Raw genomic sequence first — 17797 nt, 5'->3', positions numbered from 1 at the left:
TTTTAAATGCCAGAACACTGTCTCTGGGTACAATGGCTTTGAATCACTGCTAATGTCTAAAAGCGGCTGTTGTCGAACTTAAGCCACAACACTCTTTCTGCCACCATATTTCAGGAGATACATATGCCTGTCCCCACCCACAAGACAAAGTAGGAGGCTCAAATTCAGTTAGAGGTGGGAGTCAATCCTTTCTGTGCTCCCTGCTATTCCTATGACTATTGAATTACACAATATTAAACAATCTAATCTCTCTCTCCCTCTCTTTCAAGCTTCCAATTCCTATTTTGTTAACTGCAAGGATTAATCGCTGGTACCTCACAGGATTGAGAAAAAATTAATTATTAATTAATTCGGAAATACGTGTAAGAAGCATGACACAAGGCCTGACATAGAAAAGTTACTGTGTCCTGTTGGTGATGCACCTGCTGTTATGTTTGTGGTTGGTGGTGAACTTCTTGCACTGTTGGCCGTGATGTCATTACTGGCATTTGTAGAGGTTTCATTGAGGTTTATATTGTTCGTTGTCATGGTAGTGATATTGGTGTTTTGATTATTGATCTTGGTGTTGGAGTTATTGTATCTTGCACTATTGTTGATGCTGGTAGTTTTGTTATTGCTGTTATGTTGCTGTTACTGTGGTTGGCATTGTTGTTGATGGTGGTGATAGTCGTGGTTTTTGTTATTTAGTGCTTATGGTGGTGATATTGTAGCTGTCCGTATAAATGTTATTGGTGTTATTGTTACTGGTATCTTTGTTATTTTTGATGCCATTTTTATTGGCTGTGGCAGTGTTCTCATAGTTGGAGTTGTATTGCTTTTGTTTGTGGTAGTGGCATTAGCATTTTTGTTGTGTTGATGGTGCTAATTATAGTTCGTCTAGTTGTTGGTGGTGGGAATACTGATGTTATTTCTATGCTGTTACTGGTGATGTTAGTGATATTTTCTTTTGTTCATTCTATGTTCAGTCTTGTCTCAGTATGTGACAGACTTGTTCTGTGTGCAGACTTATCTCAGTAAGCAAGTGTTTTTGAATTTTTTTCAGTTAAATACAAGTGAGCTTGTTTGAATAACAGCTGCAACAAGATACCATTAGTAGAAACATGCATTTAAAAAGTGAACATAGAGGCCAATGCTTGGCATAGTAGGTTAAGCTTCTGATGGTGGTGTCAGCATCCCATATGGGTGCTGGTTCGAGTTCTGGCAGCTGCACTTCCGATCCAACTCCCTGCTAATGGGCCTATGAAAACAGCAGGATAGGAAAAGCCCAATTTTTATTCACTTGCATTTCTTTAGGTCTGACTGAAAGCATGGACTTTAGTGAATGTTCACATCTGAATGAATAAACAAATTAACAGAGAACCATTCAAATGCTCTGTGATGCAGTGCCATCTTTCCTTGGTGTCCAGCATTGCTTCACACTTACCACGTACATTTGTAAATTGGTGTGGCCCTAAACCCCAGCAGTCAAACCAGCCAATCCAATATTCCATAATCAGAATGGGCTTATTTCCCTGGAAATAAATACAATCAAACAGTTAAGTGTGGAAAAATTAAAAGAAAAATGATAAGCCCTCATGGCAACAGGGGAGAGTTTAAGAATCTCATGCTTTCCATGTGTTTCCAAATTCAGAACATTTTCTTTTTGTTCCATGATTTTTCACTTCCTCCTCACCTATCACATGTTCACCACTATCCATAGCTTTGGCTTCTCCACTACACCAGTATCTCTTGGTTCCTCCCAGCTTTGTGTGCCTGCCTACAGTACATGGACAGAAGCACCCATGATTCCAAATTTGTGTTATCCTAGGCTGGCTTTGAAAGAATCAGCTTTGGATACAAAGAACCCTGACTGAAAACCTTTTATGGAGAGTGACGTTCAGAGATCACACTTCTGCTGAACACAGAACCATCACTCCAACTCAGGTCTGTGTGCAATGATTAGATACTAGTCCTAGGGTTTACTCCGTCAATTTTTGTTCATTTTCTGTATGAGTTTATTCCATTTCACTTTACTTCAAGTGTGCTGAAGTTGCATTTCTATTTATTTATTTATTGCATAATCTTATTTAAAATAGATTTGTTGGTAAACATAGTACATAAAGTACAAGGCTGTTTTGACGATAACTGCATATTTTTATTCCTAGTCATCATTCAAACTTTCCATTATGCTTGGTAGTGATTGATAACCCCAGGATACTATGAGTCTCCTTTATACAAATGAGTAAATTAAGGTTAGGAAAGCTGTCCAAATTCACTGAGACTTTAACTTCCCTGCCAAGTTACAGAATGCTTCCTCTTAACCTTCACTCTCTGTTGCCCGTGGATTGCAAATGTCTTATCTAAAACAGAAAGTCTTGTGCCAAAGTAAAAAAATAAATATTTCTCAAGACATCTGAACTAACTCTTGTCTACATACAGAGATACTTCATTTCAGATTCTCCTTATGCTTGCCTAAACTGCTCTACGTCCTAGGCTTTCATCCTGATGCCTACATTCCACTTCCATTGTAACATTTCCAAGGCTGCCAATTAATTCAGGCTCCTTTGGTAATGGCCGAAGTCTCCCCAGAGCAAGGGTAGCTGTCACTGGAAGGTCCAACTGAACTACTCTTGGTTGATATGCTAGGCACTCACAGAGTGCACTCATTCTCGGTCACATCCTGCTATGACCCCAGTGTTTGAAGCCTGAACATCTAATTCCTGAGGTTGGACATGGTGTGTTTTGGATATCCTGTCTTCTTTCATCTTGGTTTAATCTTTCAATTTCTGCACCCTCAAAACACTTCTGTGGGAAGGTAAATGGAAAATAAATATTTTGAATCATTATATGCCTGAAAATATCTTTATTCTATATTCTATCAACACATTTGATCAATATTTGAGCTGGTTATAAAATTCTAAGTTAGAATTCATTTACCCTCAAATTTCAAATTTGTGTCCCATTGCTAGCTACTATACCATATCAGTATTTTTTATTTATTTGACAGATAGAGTTAGACAGTGAGAGAGAGAGACAGAGAAAAAGGTATTCCTTCCGTTGGTTCACCCCCAAAATGGCTGCTACGGCCAGAGCTACTTCGATCCAAAGCCAGGAGCCAGGTGCTTCTTCCTGGTCTCCCATGCGGGTGCAGGCACCCAAGCACTTGGGCCATCCTCCACTGCACTCCCAGGCCACAGCACAGAGCTGGACTGGAAGAGGAGCACTGGGACTAAAACCGGGTACCCACATGGGATGCCAGTGCCACAGGCGGAGGACTAACCAAGTGAGCCACAGTGCCAGCCCCCAAATCAGTATTTTGTAATCCTATACATTTCTGTTTCCGGTTGTTCTCTGTGTAAGATAATGATCACCTTCTCTGTAGGCTGCTAATTTCACTATGTGGGTCCGTTTTATCATTTTCTGTATTATTAGAGTGGTACCTTCAATGGATACATATATAACCTTCAGTTATAGGAATTCTTATGTTGTTTGTAATTTCCTTCCCCTGAGTTCTTTGTTCTTTTCTTTTGTAATGAGTGATATGTCGGGCTCCAAAAACGAATCTGTAAGACATTCCTCTTGTCTCTTATATTGCATGTTTGCTTAACATGTGGTATTTCTAGGAAATTTCCTTGGCTTTGCCTTTCAATTTATATCTAGTTTTTAATTTCAAATATTAGATTTTAATTTCAAAGAATTTTTTTGGTTCCATGGTTATCTTTTTTAATCACTCTTATCTCATGCATGAAAAAATTTAAGCATACCTCTGGACATATTAACATGCTTTGTTTCATGAATTAACTTGATATTCTCTGGTTTCCATTTTCATTACTCATAGTTTAATTAGTTTATCCCTGGGAGATTTTACTGAATGTATTCAATTCCTTGATTTTCCATTTGTATTTAATAGGAAGATGGATTGCTGTGTTACAGTGAGACAGTGCTGTTGGTGGGCTTGATATTCTCCACTAGGAAATCCTCTGGGCCAAAATGAGGAGTGAGAAGTGGACACATACACAACATCTTCCAAAAATACGAGAGGCATCTGGAACTTCTAAATATATATTAAGATGAAGAACTGCCAATACATTAAATATCCAACAAAGGCTTCAAAATGCAGAAGCAGGATGATCTTTATTGATAAGTTTAGTGGAGGCACAAATTTCTTCCCGGAAAGAAGTATACCCTATAGTGCAATACCAATAACCTCTTATTTACCATCATGGATTAACATACCCGAGTTGGTGAAAGGCATATGCTTTGCATAATTCAATGAATGCAAGGCTTGGAAAGGAGAAATTATTGAAGCATAAATAAGAATAATGAGAAATCTGTGACTTTTCGGGAATCCAAAAGCCAGAATTCTGGGATGAGGAGAAAGAGAAAAAAGAAATGAGTAATGGCAAGAATGTGGATCTTCATGCCACAGTGTGGCACCAAGATCTACTGCTATTCTGGAGCACATCACGTGCTCTGTGTCACAGGAGCATCTCCTAAGTACTTGGACCAACACAAGTTCACCTAGATCAGCAGTGAGTAATAACAAAAGAGGAAACCGTTATACTTAGTGAAATAAGCCAGTCACAAAGACAAACACCGTATGGTCTCTCTAGTCTGTGGTAGCTAATAGAGTACCTAAAAGGTAACCTGTAGGAGTGAAACTGACACCTTGGTATGTGCTGATTTTGAAGAGCCCTTGTCTTGAGTGTTAAGGAACAATTTTTGTATGTTTGCGTTCTTTTTCTTCATACTATTCTGTGAACTCTCTATTTAGTGTAGGGTGAATCTTATGAATATAAAATTAACTGAAAATAGATCTTTATAAAAAATAAGAATGGGAATGGGAGAGGGAGGAGAAAGAAGGGTGGGAGTGTGGGCAGGGGTGAGGGAAAATCACCATGTTCCCAAATTTGTATATATTGAATGCATGAAGTTTATATCCCTTAAATAAAATAAAATTTAAAAAACAAAAATGTATGCTTACAAACAATAAAAATAAGTTTGCCTCTTTTAAACATTTTGGTTATTTATTTATTTATTTTAGAGGCAGAGGGGGAACGAGAGACCAGAGACAGAGCTTCTCCACAAATGCCTGTGAACCATGACTAGGCCAGGTTGAGATGGAAGACAGGAACTCAGTTCAGTTCACACACATTGGTGGCAGGGACCAATTACTGGAGCCAGCTCCTACTGCCTCCCATAGTGCACATCATCAGGAAGCTGGAGTCAGTCAGGAGAGAAGAGAGGACTTCAACCTAGCATCCAGCTGGGCCTCCCAACAGGTGTCTTAACCACTATGTCTAAGAGTGAATCCTTGCTTGTTTCTTTAAATTTGAAAATAAGCTAGAGGAAAGACGCCAAAACCTTCCTATTGTACAGGACAAAGTATTCTTGTAAACTTAAAAATCTCCATGAAGCAAGCACCTGTCCAAACTGAGAGCATAAAAGAACATGGAAATTGCTCAAGAAACACATGATAGGAAGTCGTACGAAGAGGAAAACATAAAAATCTGACCTGAGAGAGTTTTACTAAATGGAGTACACTATGTCAAAACCATCATTAACAGGACAATAAACAGGCAAAGAACACTAAAGGAAATGGAGTGAAAAGTGAGCAAAATTAAATATAAATGAACATGGAGTACAAAGGAGTAGAAGAGAAATCCTTAAGAGAGTTATGGGAGTTAGACAGAATTCTGCATTATACATAATTTGTGTCCCTAAAGAAAATAAACAAAACATTTTAAACATGTGTAAAGAAATAAGACTAACAATTTCTCATAAGGGTGATCTGTGTTATTTGGACCAATCTTTTCAATGAGTATCAAAAATGCATATAATATGATGTCACCTTAGAAATAGCTTAAAAGGAAATTAATGGATATGAAGATAAATCTGGAGATATATTTAAAGTAAGTTCAGGAGATAAAAACATAAGGCAATTAAAGGGATACAAAGCTCATTTAGACATGTTATAAACATGTTTTAGACTTAATTAAATAATTAAATTATTAGTATCATTAGCTATGATTTCTCAGGTTAGAACAAAAGGTGTAAAACAAAGAGGTTAATATAAATTCCATAATTTTAAACTTGTGTTTTAAAAGAACCTGATGGAAGCATGGCTGTCCCCTTTGAAAGCACAACACCATTCTGGATCTGCACACTGAGAATACCTAGAAGCAACAGCTGTTTGATATTGATCTCAGATTGTGTCCCACAGGTGACGGCAGGCCCCTAGGAGGAGTAGTTGACAACATGTATAGTATTGCAGTAGATCAGGAGAGTCTGGGGCATCTTAATTGGCTGGAAACTGTCAGAGACAGAGGGCTTCATGACAAAAGGAAGTAGTAACCAATCTGAAGGACAGCCAGTTAGCCAAGAAAAACAACATTTCAGCTTCAAGAAAAATGAGTACATTTTTGTTTTCAATGGAGGTAACTGAATTGAATCAATTATATTATAATATCATGAATTGATAATAATGGCAACTAGACCTGATCAGCTTTGACTACAGTGCCCAGTGAAGCAGGCAGTGGTACCACCCACCCACCCATCCATGACCTGGGAATGCAACTCTAAAGCTTCCCTGAGTGGCTTGGCTCACCAAGGTCCCAGGAAGCAAGTGGGTCTCCCAGTCACCTTCTTGTGGCACTGAGACGCAGTTGAGGGACAAGCATCCGGTGTAGTTCTTTTAAGCTGTTGCTTGGGGTGCTCCCTTGCTCCTCTTCTTCTAACCCTGCAAATGTGTGTGACCTAGGAGCCAGCAGTGATTATTCAGACTTTGTTCACTGTAGCCCACATGGGAAACCCAGAGGGAGGCCCTTGCTATTGCAGGGATTCCAGGTATGAACCAGTAAATGGAAAATATTTTCCTTCTGTGTACTTCTTTCTCCCAAATATAAATGAAAATAAATAAATATTTTAAAAATTTAAATGAAGCAACTGAGTGGCCCATTCTCAGAACCTGTTCACTGTGTTCTGGAAAGCAGACCATCAGCACTCCCAAGATTCCTTTGGTCCTGGAAGCAGCATGGCAGATGACCTCCCTGAGCAAGCATGCCCCCATGAAGTTATCCACGAAACCCTCAAATACTGGGGAAGTTCTCCGTGAGGGCATCCTGGTTCAACATGCCCCCATGGAGACTTAGACACTGATAGTCACCTTTCCACATTCATGATGTGCCACATGGCCTATCACCATGGGCCTGTCACCATGACCTCTCTCCCACACAACCTGCAGAAACTAAAGATGGCCCAGCACACATAGCAAAGTGCACTGTGCACAGAGTTGCTTCAAACTTGCTGCAACCAAGGAAACAGCTTCCTAGCTCATGGTGAAATCTCACACTCCTTGCAAATGCTTGCAATAATGTCAGTGTTACAGTTCAAGAAGCTAAACAGACACTGAAGTGATCACCTGGACCAAAGCACAAAAACCAATATAAGAACAAAACAAATGAAAAAAAAAAGGAAATGTGATTCCTCAAAGGAACGGAATAACTCTAGCAACAGACCACAAGGAACCAGAGATAAGTGAAGTACTTTACAGGATCTAAAAACAATAATTTGAAGGAAAATTAATGATACCTAAGGGAATACAGACATTTGAAAACAGAGCATATGAATTAGAAATTTAGCATAGAATTAATCAGAAATATTGGAGCTAAAGAACTGAATAAATGAACCCATAACAGCATAACTGAGCCACCTGAAAAAATTCTGAATTGGAAGACAGGTCTTTTGAAATAATACTATCCAATAAAAAATAAATAAAACTTTTTGAAAATGAAGGATGCCTTGAAGACCTGTAGAGTGCCGTTAAGTGAGCAAAATCCTCTTTATGGATGTTCCAGATGGAGAAGAAAAGGGAAAAAGGCATAGAATACTTACTTAATGACATAATTGCTGAAATGGGGGAAAATATGAGCTTCCAGACACAGAAAGCTCAAAGACCGCTCACAGGCCAAACCAAAAGGCCCTTTCAAGACATAGTCTAGTTGAACTAATTAAAATATGAACTAGAGCATTGTAAAGATAAGGAATCTCTGTTAGATTAATAACACACTTCTCAGCACACTTAAGGACCAGGTGAATAAGGGACCAAACACTCAACCTCCTAAAAGAGCACCAAGCACAGATATCATCAACGATGAGGAGGAAAAAAAGATTTTCCATGGCAACTAAAACCTGAAGGAACTCACTACTACCAGACCAGCCCCACCAGAAATGCATAAAGAAGCTCTCTGTTATAAGTAACTATCATGAAAACATGTGAAATCTCAACTCCATAGTGGATGCATTAAAGAGAAAAGAGAAGACAAACCTAGTGACTTTGATTTATATCTAATTTTTTATTTTTCTGGGTTATATTGCTACATATTTAGTTAGGAGACTTTTCAAATGGCTGTATTGGTTAGCACTATTTAGTTAGGTTGTAATCACTAGGTTTTGATATTAGAATCATGTTTGCTCTTTAAATGAGCTGAGAAATAATTATCATCTGATAATTATTTTCTGAAAAAAAAACATATCATAATGCTATTATTCTTTTTTTTGACAGGCAGAGTTAGTGAGAGAGAGACAGAGAGAAAGGTCTTCCTTCCATTGGTTCACCCCCCAAATGGCCGCTACGGTCGGTGGCGCTGTGCCGATCCAAAGCCAGGAGCCAGGGGCTTCCTCCTGGTCTCCCATGTGGGTGCAGGGTCCAAGCACTTGGGCCATCCTACACTTCCTTCCCGGACGACAGCAGAGAGCTGGATTGGAAGAGGAGCAATTGGGACAGAACTGGCGCCCCAAATGGGACTAGAACCCCGGGGTGCTCGCGCTGCAGGCGGAGGATTAGCCTAGTGAGCCGCGGCACCAGCCAGTGCTATTATTCTTAAAATGTTTATTGAAATCAACCAAACTATTTAGTTCCTCTGGGATATTTTAGGTAATAATTTAATTAATTAAGTACATATGCATTCTTCAAAATTTTTTCACTTGTATTGATTTTCTGAAAATTTGTTTTTAAAAATTGTGTATTTCATATAAGTTGCCAGAGTCCTTTGCATAAAATTATTTAACATTGTTTAAAAAGTAAAAATAGAGGCTGATGCTGTGGCTCACTTGGTTAATCCTCTGCCTGCGGCATCAGGATTCCATATGGGCACCGGGTTCTAGTCCTGGTTACTCCTCTTCCAGCCTAGCTCTCTGCTGTGGCCTGGGAAGGAAGTGGAGGATGGCCCAAGTGCTTGGGCCCTGCACCCACATGGGAGACCAGGAGGAAGCACCTGGCTCCAGGCTTCGGATAGGTGTAGCTCCGGGCTTCCAACGGAAGGAAGACCTTTCTCTCTGTCTCTCTCTCTCTCACTAGCTCTATCTTTCAAATTAAAAAAAAAAAGTAAAAATAGAACAGCCCTGAGATTCTGCAAATTCACTATTAGGTATGCATTCAAATAAATTCAATTAATCTGTGGACTAGACATCTGCACACACATGTTTATCCCAGTACCAGTCACATTAACCAAAATTGGAATCAACCTAATTATGCATCAAGATATGAATAGATTATATAAAAATTGTGGTGTACACACAGTAGAATATTATTCTCAAAGAAGAAAAGATTGAAATTTTATAGTTGCAACCCATAGATACACTTAAAGTATTTTTTGCTATGTGAAATATACCAGAGTGGCAAGATGGCAGAATAGGAAGGGAGCACACTGATAGTCCAGGAAGAGACAGTTTAATAAAAGTGGAGATAATGCAGGGTCAAGGAAGAGTAGGGGAAGAAACAACAGAGGAAACCCTTCCGGAAATTGTGATTCACAGTGGACCTGCGTGGAGAGCGTGGGAGCCCAAGTTTGGGACACCAGCGGCAGACTCAACACATCAGTGCTGGAACGCGAGGTGAGCCAAACCTCAATATCCCGAGATACCGGCAGGCAAGTGGAAAGAGGAGACTAGAGGCAACGAGGCTTAAGAACCCGTGGGAAAGTTCACCAGGCTAACTAGAAGAGAGAGAGAGAGAGAGAAAAAAAGTGACCGATACGGACACGAGTTTCTCTCTCTCCACTCACCTCTCAAAGCTGAGCAAGACAAAGAACAGACGACATTTTGGACATACGTCATAAGCAGGGTGACCTCAGGTCTGCACTGGCCCTGAGCCTAGCAGAAAAACCTGACTCTGGGGGTGGGGGTGAAATAACAGGAGATTAGGATCTAACTTCGCAACTCAGTGGGAGACTGCAGGAGAATTGGAGCCCACGCTGAGGGCAGCACAGATTCCCTGTGTGCTCCTTGGGAAAGAGTTTCCAAACTCAGGCTCCTGTGGGTATATCATTCGCCTACTAACTACCTCCAATTCCATTCAGCTGTGTGGAATTACTTCCCTTTTGAATCAAAAAAAAAAAAAGATTGAAAGAAAGAGAGATTTACCACGCCTAAACTGGGAGTGTCACCTTTAGCACACCCTCAACCCTGAGGAACCAAACACAGCTCTCAGGCCACACTCATCTCAAGCCTCTAATGCTCCACTGAAAGCAGACAGTCCACTTAATATAGAGCCATAGTATAACAAGAAAAAACACCACAGTGAAGAAACCAAATATCTCCAACATGCCAAACAACAAACGCAAAACCGAGGTAACAAGAACAAGGAAGACACTATAACGCCCCCAAATGAAAAAGACACCCCAATTCAAGATTATGAAGATGATGAGATAGAAGAAATGCAAGAAGCAGATCTCAAAAAATTGATAAGAACATTAAGAAGTTCTCAAAAACAAATTCTTGAACTACAGAAATCCTTCATGGACAAGATAGAAAATCTCTCTCACGAAAATGAAATATTAAGGAGGAATCAAAATGAAATGAAACAACTAGTAGAACAAGAAACTGTGATAGTGACAAGAAATCATAATGAAATGAAGAATTCAATAGATCAAATGACAAACACATTAGAGAGCCTTAAAAACAGAACGGGCGAGGCAGAAGAGAGAATATCGGACTTAGAAAACAGAGAAGAGGAAAGGAAACAGGCAAACCAAAGAAAAGAATAGGAAATTAGAAATCTAAAAAATATTGTTGGAAATCTACAGGATACTATTAAAAAACCTAACATTCAGATTCTAGGAGTTCCTGAAGGCATGGAGAGGGAGAAACGATTAGAAGGCATTTTCAGTGAGATACTAGCAGAAAATTTCCCAGGTTTGGAGAAGGACAGAGGCATCTTAGTACAGGAAGCTTATAGAACCCCTAATAAACATGACCAAAAGAGATCCTCACTACGACATGTTGTAATCAAACTCACCACAGTGAAACATAAAGAGAAGATCCTAAAATGTGCAAGAGAGAAACATCAGATTACTCTCAGAGGATCTCCAATTAGACTCACAGCAGACTTCTCATCAGAAACCCTACAAGCCAGAAGGGAATGGTGAGACATAGCCCAGGTACTAAGAGAGAAAAACTGCTAGCCCAGAATATTATATCCTGCAAAGCTCTCATTTGTGAATGAAGGTGAAATTAAGACTTTTCATAGCAAACAAAATTGAAAGAATTTGTTGCTACTCGTCCTGCCCTGCAAAAGATGCTTAAAGATGTGTTACACACAGAAACACAGAAACATGGTCATCAATATGAAAGAAGGTAAAGGAAGGAAACCTCACAGCAAAAGATCACAGGAAGCTCAATTTCTCTTTGACATAGATTTAAAATCTGATTCTCTTTTAAAGCAATGTGTTCAAGTAATCTATTATGTTCTCTTGATGTCTGTTATGTCATGATTTTAAGGAATCTTATTTCAACCAGATATTTTGGATTTTGAGCCTTCTTGGCATTCTTGACAGGCATTCAAAAAATCAAAGTTCCAAACAATCTGGTCTCTAAAATTTCCAGTAAATCCTGGACTTTGGTTTTTCTAGTTTTGGCCCAACTGAAAAAATCGAAGGACCTATGTCTCTCATCTTATAGAGACACCAACTAATCAGTCTATTTGGATTATATTAGAAGGACTGTCAAGATGTGACGTGGTAGTAAGTTTTAAGTTTCTATAATGGAAAATGCTATTAATACAAATGTTTGAGAATTAAAAAGTCTAATGATCTTGTGTTACTAGACATGAGAGTTATCTTAATGAGAAAGCCCCAGAGGCCTAAAGGGTTAAATACTTGTAAAAGCTTACAGGTGCTTTCAAAAATACTGTGAAGTAAGCAAGTGCCTCTTGTCGGTTGATGAGTTTATAATTCTAAAAATGGCAACTTCAAGTCTTTTGTCATCCACAGTTATATATGATTTGCTGCTCATAAAACTAAAGCGTTGTTGGTTCTGTGTTTAGCTGTCCTCCTATAGGTTCCTATGGACTTTTTCCAGCCACTTCTATTGTATTCAGTACTTTGGGATGGCTCTGTAAACAGATGAAGCCAATAATGTATTAACAGTACCAACTGAGAGAAAGTATGGTTAACTGAGGTTACTAAAAGCAAAAAGCAATTCAAATCAATTGGCAATCTACACAAAGAGTTAAAGATTTTAAAAGCTATTATTAAAATTGCTATATTGGTCTATTATGTTATGTTGTGTGTGTGTATATATTGTATGTCCACATGGGAAAATTTTATTAAGAATTTTATTTAATTGGCTTATAGATAAGATTGTCCATAAATTTAAGCTGCTAAAATTAATCAAAGTTTCATTTTAATTCGTGTGACCTGAATCTCTGCATCATATATTTTATACTTGTTGGTAGCAAGAAACTAAAAACATTTTATATGGTTGTGCTTAATTTTACTGGTTAAACAAACTACACCATGTTAGATATTTAAGAGGTGTTTTCAAATACATGATTCTTAAAATTTATAGAAGGCAGTGGACCTTCTGGTAAATGTTTTCTTAAGTTGTTATCTAATGGTTGAAACTGTTTGCTAAGTATTCATGTGATATTGCTATTGTCAGCAAGTGATCTAGGACTTGCTCCCTCATTTCTCTATTCTAAGCCCAACTTGTTCTTTCATTTCTCTATTCTCTTCAAGGTAGGAAACTAATTCTATTATGAAGGAATCTGTAGGATGCACAATTTAATCTTTAGACCTTATAAAAGAGATGGCTAATATCTTTCTGTAATAGCATAGCCAAAATAAGAACTTAAATTATAATCTCATAGCTAGATTTACTTCGCTATCAGTGAAGTAATCAGTAAGTAAAAAAAAAAAAAAAAACAAAAAAAACAAAAAAACACCTCCCTTTCAGACCAAAGGGAAAGCAAGTTTTTAAGTGAGAATATAATTTTCCTCATGGGCATTGTCTACCTTAGAAAAACTACTACAGAACATGCCTGTGACTATAGACTTGTAGTTCAGGCCACCAAAGATTAGAGATGGGACTTGGGCACTCCCTTGACTTGCATCCTCTGGTCTGCTTTAACACAAACCAGGAGGAAAAGAAAGCTAGGCATCAGAAGCAATGGGTGGCAGGCCTATTAATGGCTGATCTGTACAGTGATCTGCCCTCAAGGAGACCCAACAGGCCAGTCCACTGCAGTGGCTTTCAATGTGGTAAGCCTGGGCTTCAGCAGAAGTCAACTTGTGAAGAGCCCTGGCAGCTCTGCCAATAGTTGGATCACTGGAAATAGACCTGCCCTGGATTAGAAGATGGCCAGGTCAGGCCACAGATCTTATTGGCTCTAAGCTGAAAAGCCCTTCACTCAGCTCAACTTCCAAAGTGACCACTGCAGCTGAGGGGATGGTCAAGTAGGGTCAGCAACATTGCAGGCAGAACTGTAAATTTCTTGTTAGAGATGCCCCCTGCCTTTACCTGGCCAGCTCCCCTCCCAGGCCAGCCAAGTAATGAAAGTCAACAGAGTGCCTTCCCCTAGGAGGTTCACACCTCCCTTAGGATGTACCCCACGTGAAGAGATAGATAGGTCTGGGCCTCTTAACTTACAAGGCCTAAAGCCCAACAGATTATTATCAAGCCCCTTTTATCAGGTTCTATTTGCTTCTCAATCAGAAAAATTACTTGTAGCTTAGACAACACCTTTCTTAGCTCCTCTAATAATGACTCTGTGCATTGTTCTAGACCCTGTCTAGCACACTTGGGCCTCATTCCTTTGTAATCATAACCTCTACTCTACCTCCAATGGCTCTACTCCCAACCTGTGTGTACTGATGGTCCTCTTCCCCACTTAATGCTGTATAATTGTTCAAACCTGGTAAATGCCACTCTTAGGATCATTGGTTACTATCCTCACTCTGTCTTTTATGACCTTGTCTAAATATGATCAGAGTCGGCAAACTTGTAAGGCTTCCATAGCCTTGGCAACTCATGACGACAGCCTAGGATGGTTACTGGCGCCATAAACTAGAGTGTCAATTTGTTGGGTCAACAACAGGAGCCACTGTGCACTTGCTCCTCATGTGGGATCTCTGTCCTTAATGTGCTGTACATTGTTATTTAATGCTATAACTAGTACTCGAACAGTATGTTTCACTTTGTGTTTCTATGTCGGTGCAAACTGTTGAGGAAGGGGAGCGGGAGTGGGGGAGGGGAGGGTTGCGGGTGGGAGAGAAGTTATGGGAGGGGGAAGCCATTGTAATCCATAAGCTGTAAATTGGAAATTTATATTCATTAAATAAAAGTTAAACAACAACAACAAAAAAGAAATAAACCAGGCCTGGATAGAAAAATACTGCATGGTCTCATCTATATGTGTAATCTACACAAAGTGATATAAATAGAAATTAGCATTTGGGAAAGTGGAAGGATATAAAATTAACACACAAAAATCAATAGGCAATGTCATGATTGAGAAAGAATTTCCAAGACCAATCCTATTCCTAATAGCTACAAAAAATTAAGTGCATTGGAATAAATTTAACTAAAATTGTCAAAGATCTCTATAATGAAAATTTAAAAAGCATTAAAGAAATAAATAGAAGAATACATAAAAATAAAAAATTCCATGTTCATGGATTGTAAGAAATAATATCACCAAATATACATACTACACAAAGCATTTTAAGCCATTGTAACCCATAAGCTGTACTTTGGAAATTTATATTCATTAAATAAAAGTTTAATTTAAAAAAAAAGAATCAATGTGATACCAATCAAAATATCAACAATATTCTTCTCAGATCTAAAAAAATGATGTTAAAATCATATGGAAGCCCAAAAGGCCCTGAAAGATAAAGCACTCTTTACAACATCACAACACTGGAGGCATCAAAATATCAATTTCAAGACATACTACAGGCCAGTTGTCCTCAAAACAGCCTGGTAAGAACTGCAGAAAAATGGAACAGAATAGGAACTCCTGAAATTAATCCATTTGCATCTACAACCAACTTATTTTTGGTAAAGTAGCTAAAATCAATCCCTGGAGAAAGGAAAGTCTCTACAATAAATGGTGCTGGGAAAACTGAATCTCCCAGTGCAGAAGTATCAAACTAGACCCCTACCTTACACCTTACACAAAAACCCACTCAAATGAATCAAAGACCTAAATCTATGACCTCATACCATCAAATTACTAGAGAACAAAGGGGATACTCTGCAAGCTATTGGCAATAGGCAAAGACTTCTTGGATAAGACCCTAGGAGCACATGCAATCAAAACCAAAATAAACAAATGGGATTATACCAAGATGAGAAGCTTCTGCACTGCAAAGGATCTACTCAACAAAGTGAAGAGGCAACCAACAGAATGAGAAAAAATATTTACAAACTATGAAACTGATAACAGATACATATCTAGAATCTATAATGAGCTCATAAAACTCAACAATAACAAAACAAACAATCCAGTTAAGAAATGGGCAAAGGACTTGAACAGGCATTTTTCAAGAGAGGAAATTCAAATGGCCAATAGACACTTGAAAAAATGTTGAGGATCCCTAGCCATGAGGGCCATGTAAATCAAAACCACAATGAAGTTTCACCTCGTTCTAGTTAGAATGACTCTCATACAGAAATAAACAAACAAAAAATGTTGTTTAAGGATGTGAGGGAAAAGGTACCCTAATCCTCTGTTGGTGGGAATGCAAACTGGTACAGCCACTGTGGAAGAGAATATGGAGATACCTTAGAAAATGCACATAGACCTACCATTTGCCCCAGCAATCTCACTCCTAGGAATTTATCCAAATGAAAAGAAATTAACATTTGAAAGCATTATCTGTATGTTTATAGCAGCTCAATTCACAGTAGATAAGATATGAAATGAACCAAGATTTCTATCAATTGATGACTGATGATTGGATAAATTATGGGTTATACACACACACGTGCACACACACACACTATGGAGTACTACCAAGCTGTAAAAAATATGTAATACTTTCTTTTGCAACAAAACAGATACAACTGAAAACAATTATATTTAGTAAAAATAAGACAGTCTCAAAAGATAGATATCATGTGTTCCCTGATCTGGGGTAACTAATAGAGTACCTAAAGCGCAGTGTATTGGAGTAAAATGGACATTTTGAGATTCAATGATGGTTTACAGCTGTTGTCTCTTTCGTTGAGGAACAAGTGTTTTTTCTTCATACTATTTGTTGAACTCTTTACTTAGTGTAGGATTAACCTTATCAGCATAAAGTATACTGAAAATAGATCTTTGTGGCTGGTGTCATGGCTCACTTGGTTAATCCTCCGCCTGCAGCACTGGCATCTTATATGGACGTCAGATTCTAGTCCTGGTTGCTCCTCTTCCAGTTCAGATCTCTGCTGTGGTCCTGGAAGGCAGTGGAGGATGGCCCAAGTGTTTGGGCCCTGCACCCACATGGGAGACCAGGAGGGAGCCCCTGGCTCCTGGCTTCGGATCAGTGCAGCGCGCCAGCTGCAGTGCCCATTTTGGGGGTGAACCAATGGAAGGAAGACCTTTCTCTCTGTCTCTCTCTCTCTCTCTCTCTCTCACTGTCTAACTCTGCCTGCGAAAGAAAGAAAGAAAGAAAAGAAGAAAAAAAGAAGTGAAAATTAAGAAGAGGGGAGTGCGGTGTCATGGTATAGCAGGTAATAGCCACTGTCTGCAGTGCCAGCATCGTATTTGGATTATGGTTCGAGTACTGGCTACTCCACTTCCGATCCAGCTCTCTACTATGGCCTGAGAAAGCAGTAGAAGATGGCCCAAGTCCTTGGGCCCCTGCACCCACGTGGGAGACCCAGAAGAACAAGCTCCTGGCTTCAGATCAGCATATCTCTGGCCATTGCGGCCATCTGGGGAATGAACCAGTAATGAAAGACACCTCTCTCTGTGTCTGCCTCTGCCTCTCTGTAACCCTTCCTTTCAAATAAATAAATAAATCTGTTTAAAAAGTGTATTAACAAAAAAACTAAGAGTAGGATTAGGAAAGGGAGGAGGAAGAGTTGGTACATAGGGCAGAGAGAAGGTAGGGTAGGAAGTATCATTATGTTCCAAAGTTTGTATCTATGAAACACATGAAACTTGTATACCTTAAATAATATTTTAAAAAGAAAAGAAAAATAAATGTTTAAAAATGAAAAACTTAATTTCAATGAAGATGTTAAAAGCAAGTAACAACAGAAAAAAAAAGATAAAAGGAAGATTTAATGAATGCATAGCACAAACATTTCTGGGTACTTCTAGTTACTAAGTTGGAAAATGTGCAGAAATACATAAGAAAACAAAGAAAGTTTCATTTTATCTTTGTTAAAAACTTATAGAGGAGTAGGAGAAACACAATGCAATGAGAAATGTGGGAAGCTTTGGCCAAATGAGGTCTCTGCATGTGACAGGAATGGAAAGAAAGCTTCCTGTTTGAGTATGGACTGACACTGGGAATGCAGAGAAGGATCCAGTCACAACAGGACG

The 17797-nt window shown here is 38.8% G+C and overlaps 1 protein-coding gene across 1 annotated transcript in view; it reads right to left on the bottom strand.

Moving 5' to 3' along the window:
• The window catches only part of LOC133763991 (beta-galactosidase-1-like protein 3), a 91336-nt gene that overhangs the window by 21511 nt on the left and 52028 nt on the right, over positions 1–17797 (bottom strand). Inside the window, exon 10 of the mRNA XM_062197656.1 lies at positions 1424–1511. Within this exon, the coding sequence (XP_062053640.1) occupies positions 1424–1511 (88 nt within the window). The remainder of the gene's footprint in view (positions 1–1423; positions 1512–17797) is intronic.

Source organism: Lepus europaeus, chromosome 7, assembly GCF_033115175.1.
Source record: "Lepus europaeus isolate LE1 chromosome 7, mLepTim1.pri, whole genome shotgun sequence".
Classification (NCBI taxonomy): domain Eukaryota; kingdom Metazoa; phylum Chordata; class Mammalia; order Lagomorpha; family Leporidae; genus Lepus; species Lepus europaeus.
Note: the sequence above shows the minus strand (reverse complement) of the source record. Positions and strands in the feature narration are given on the sequence as shown.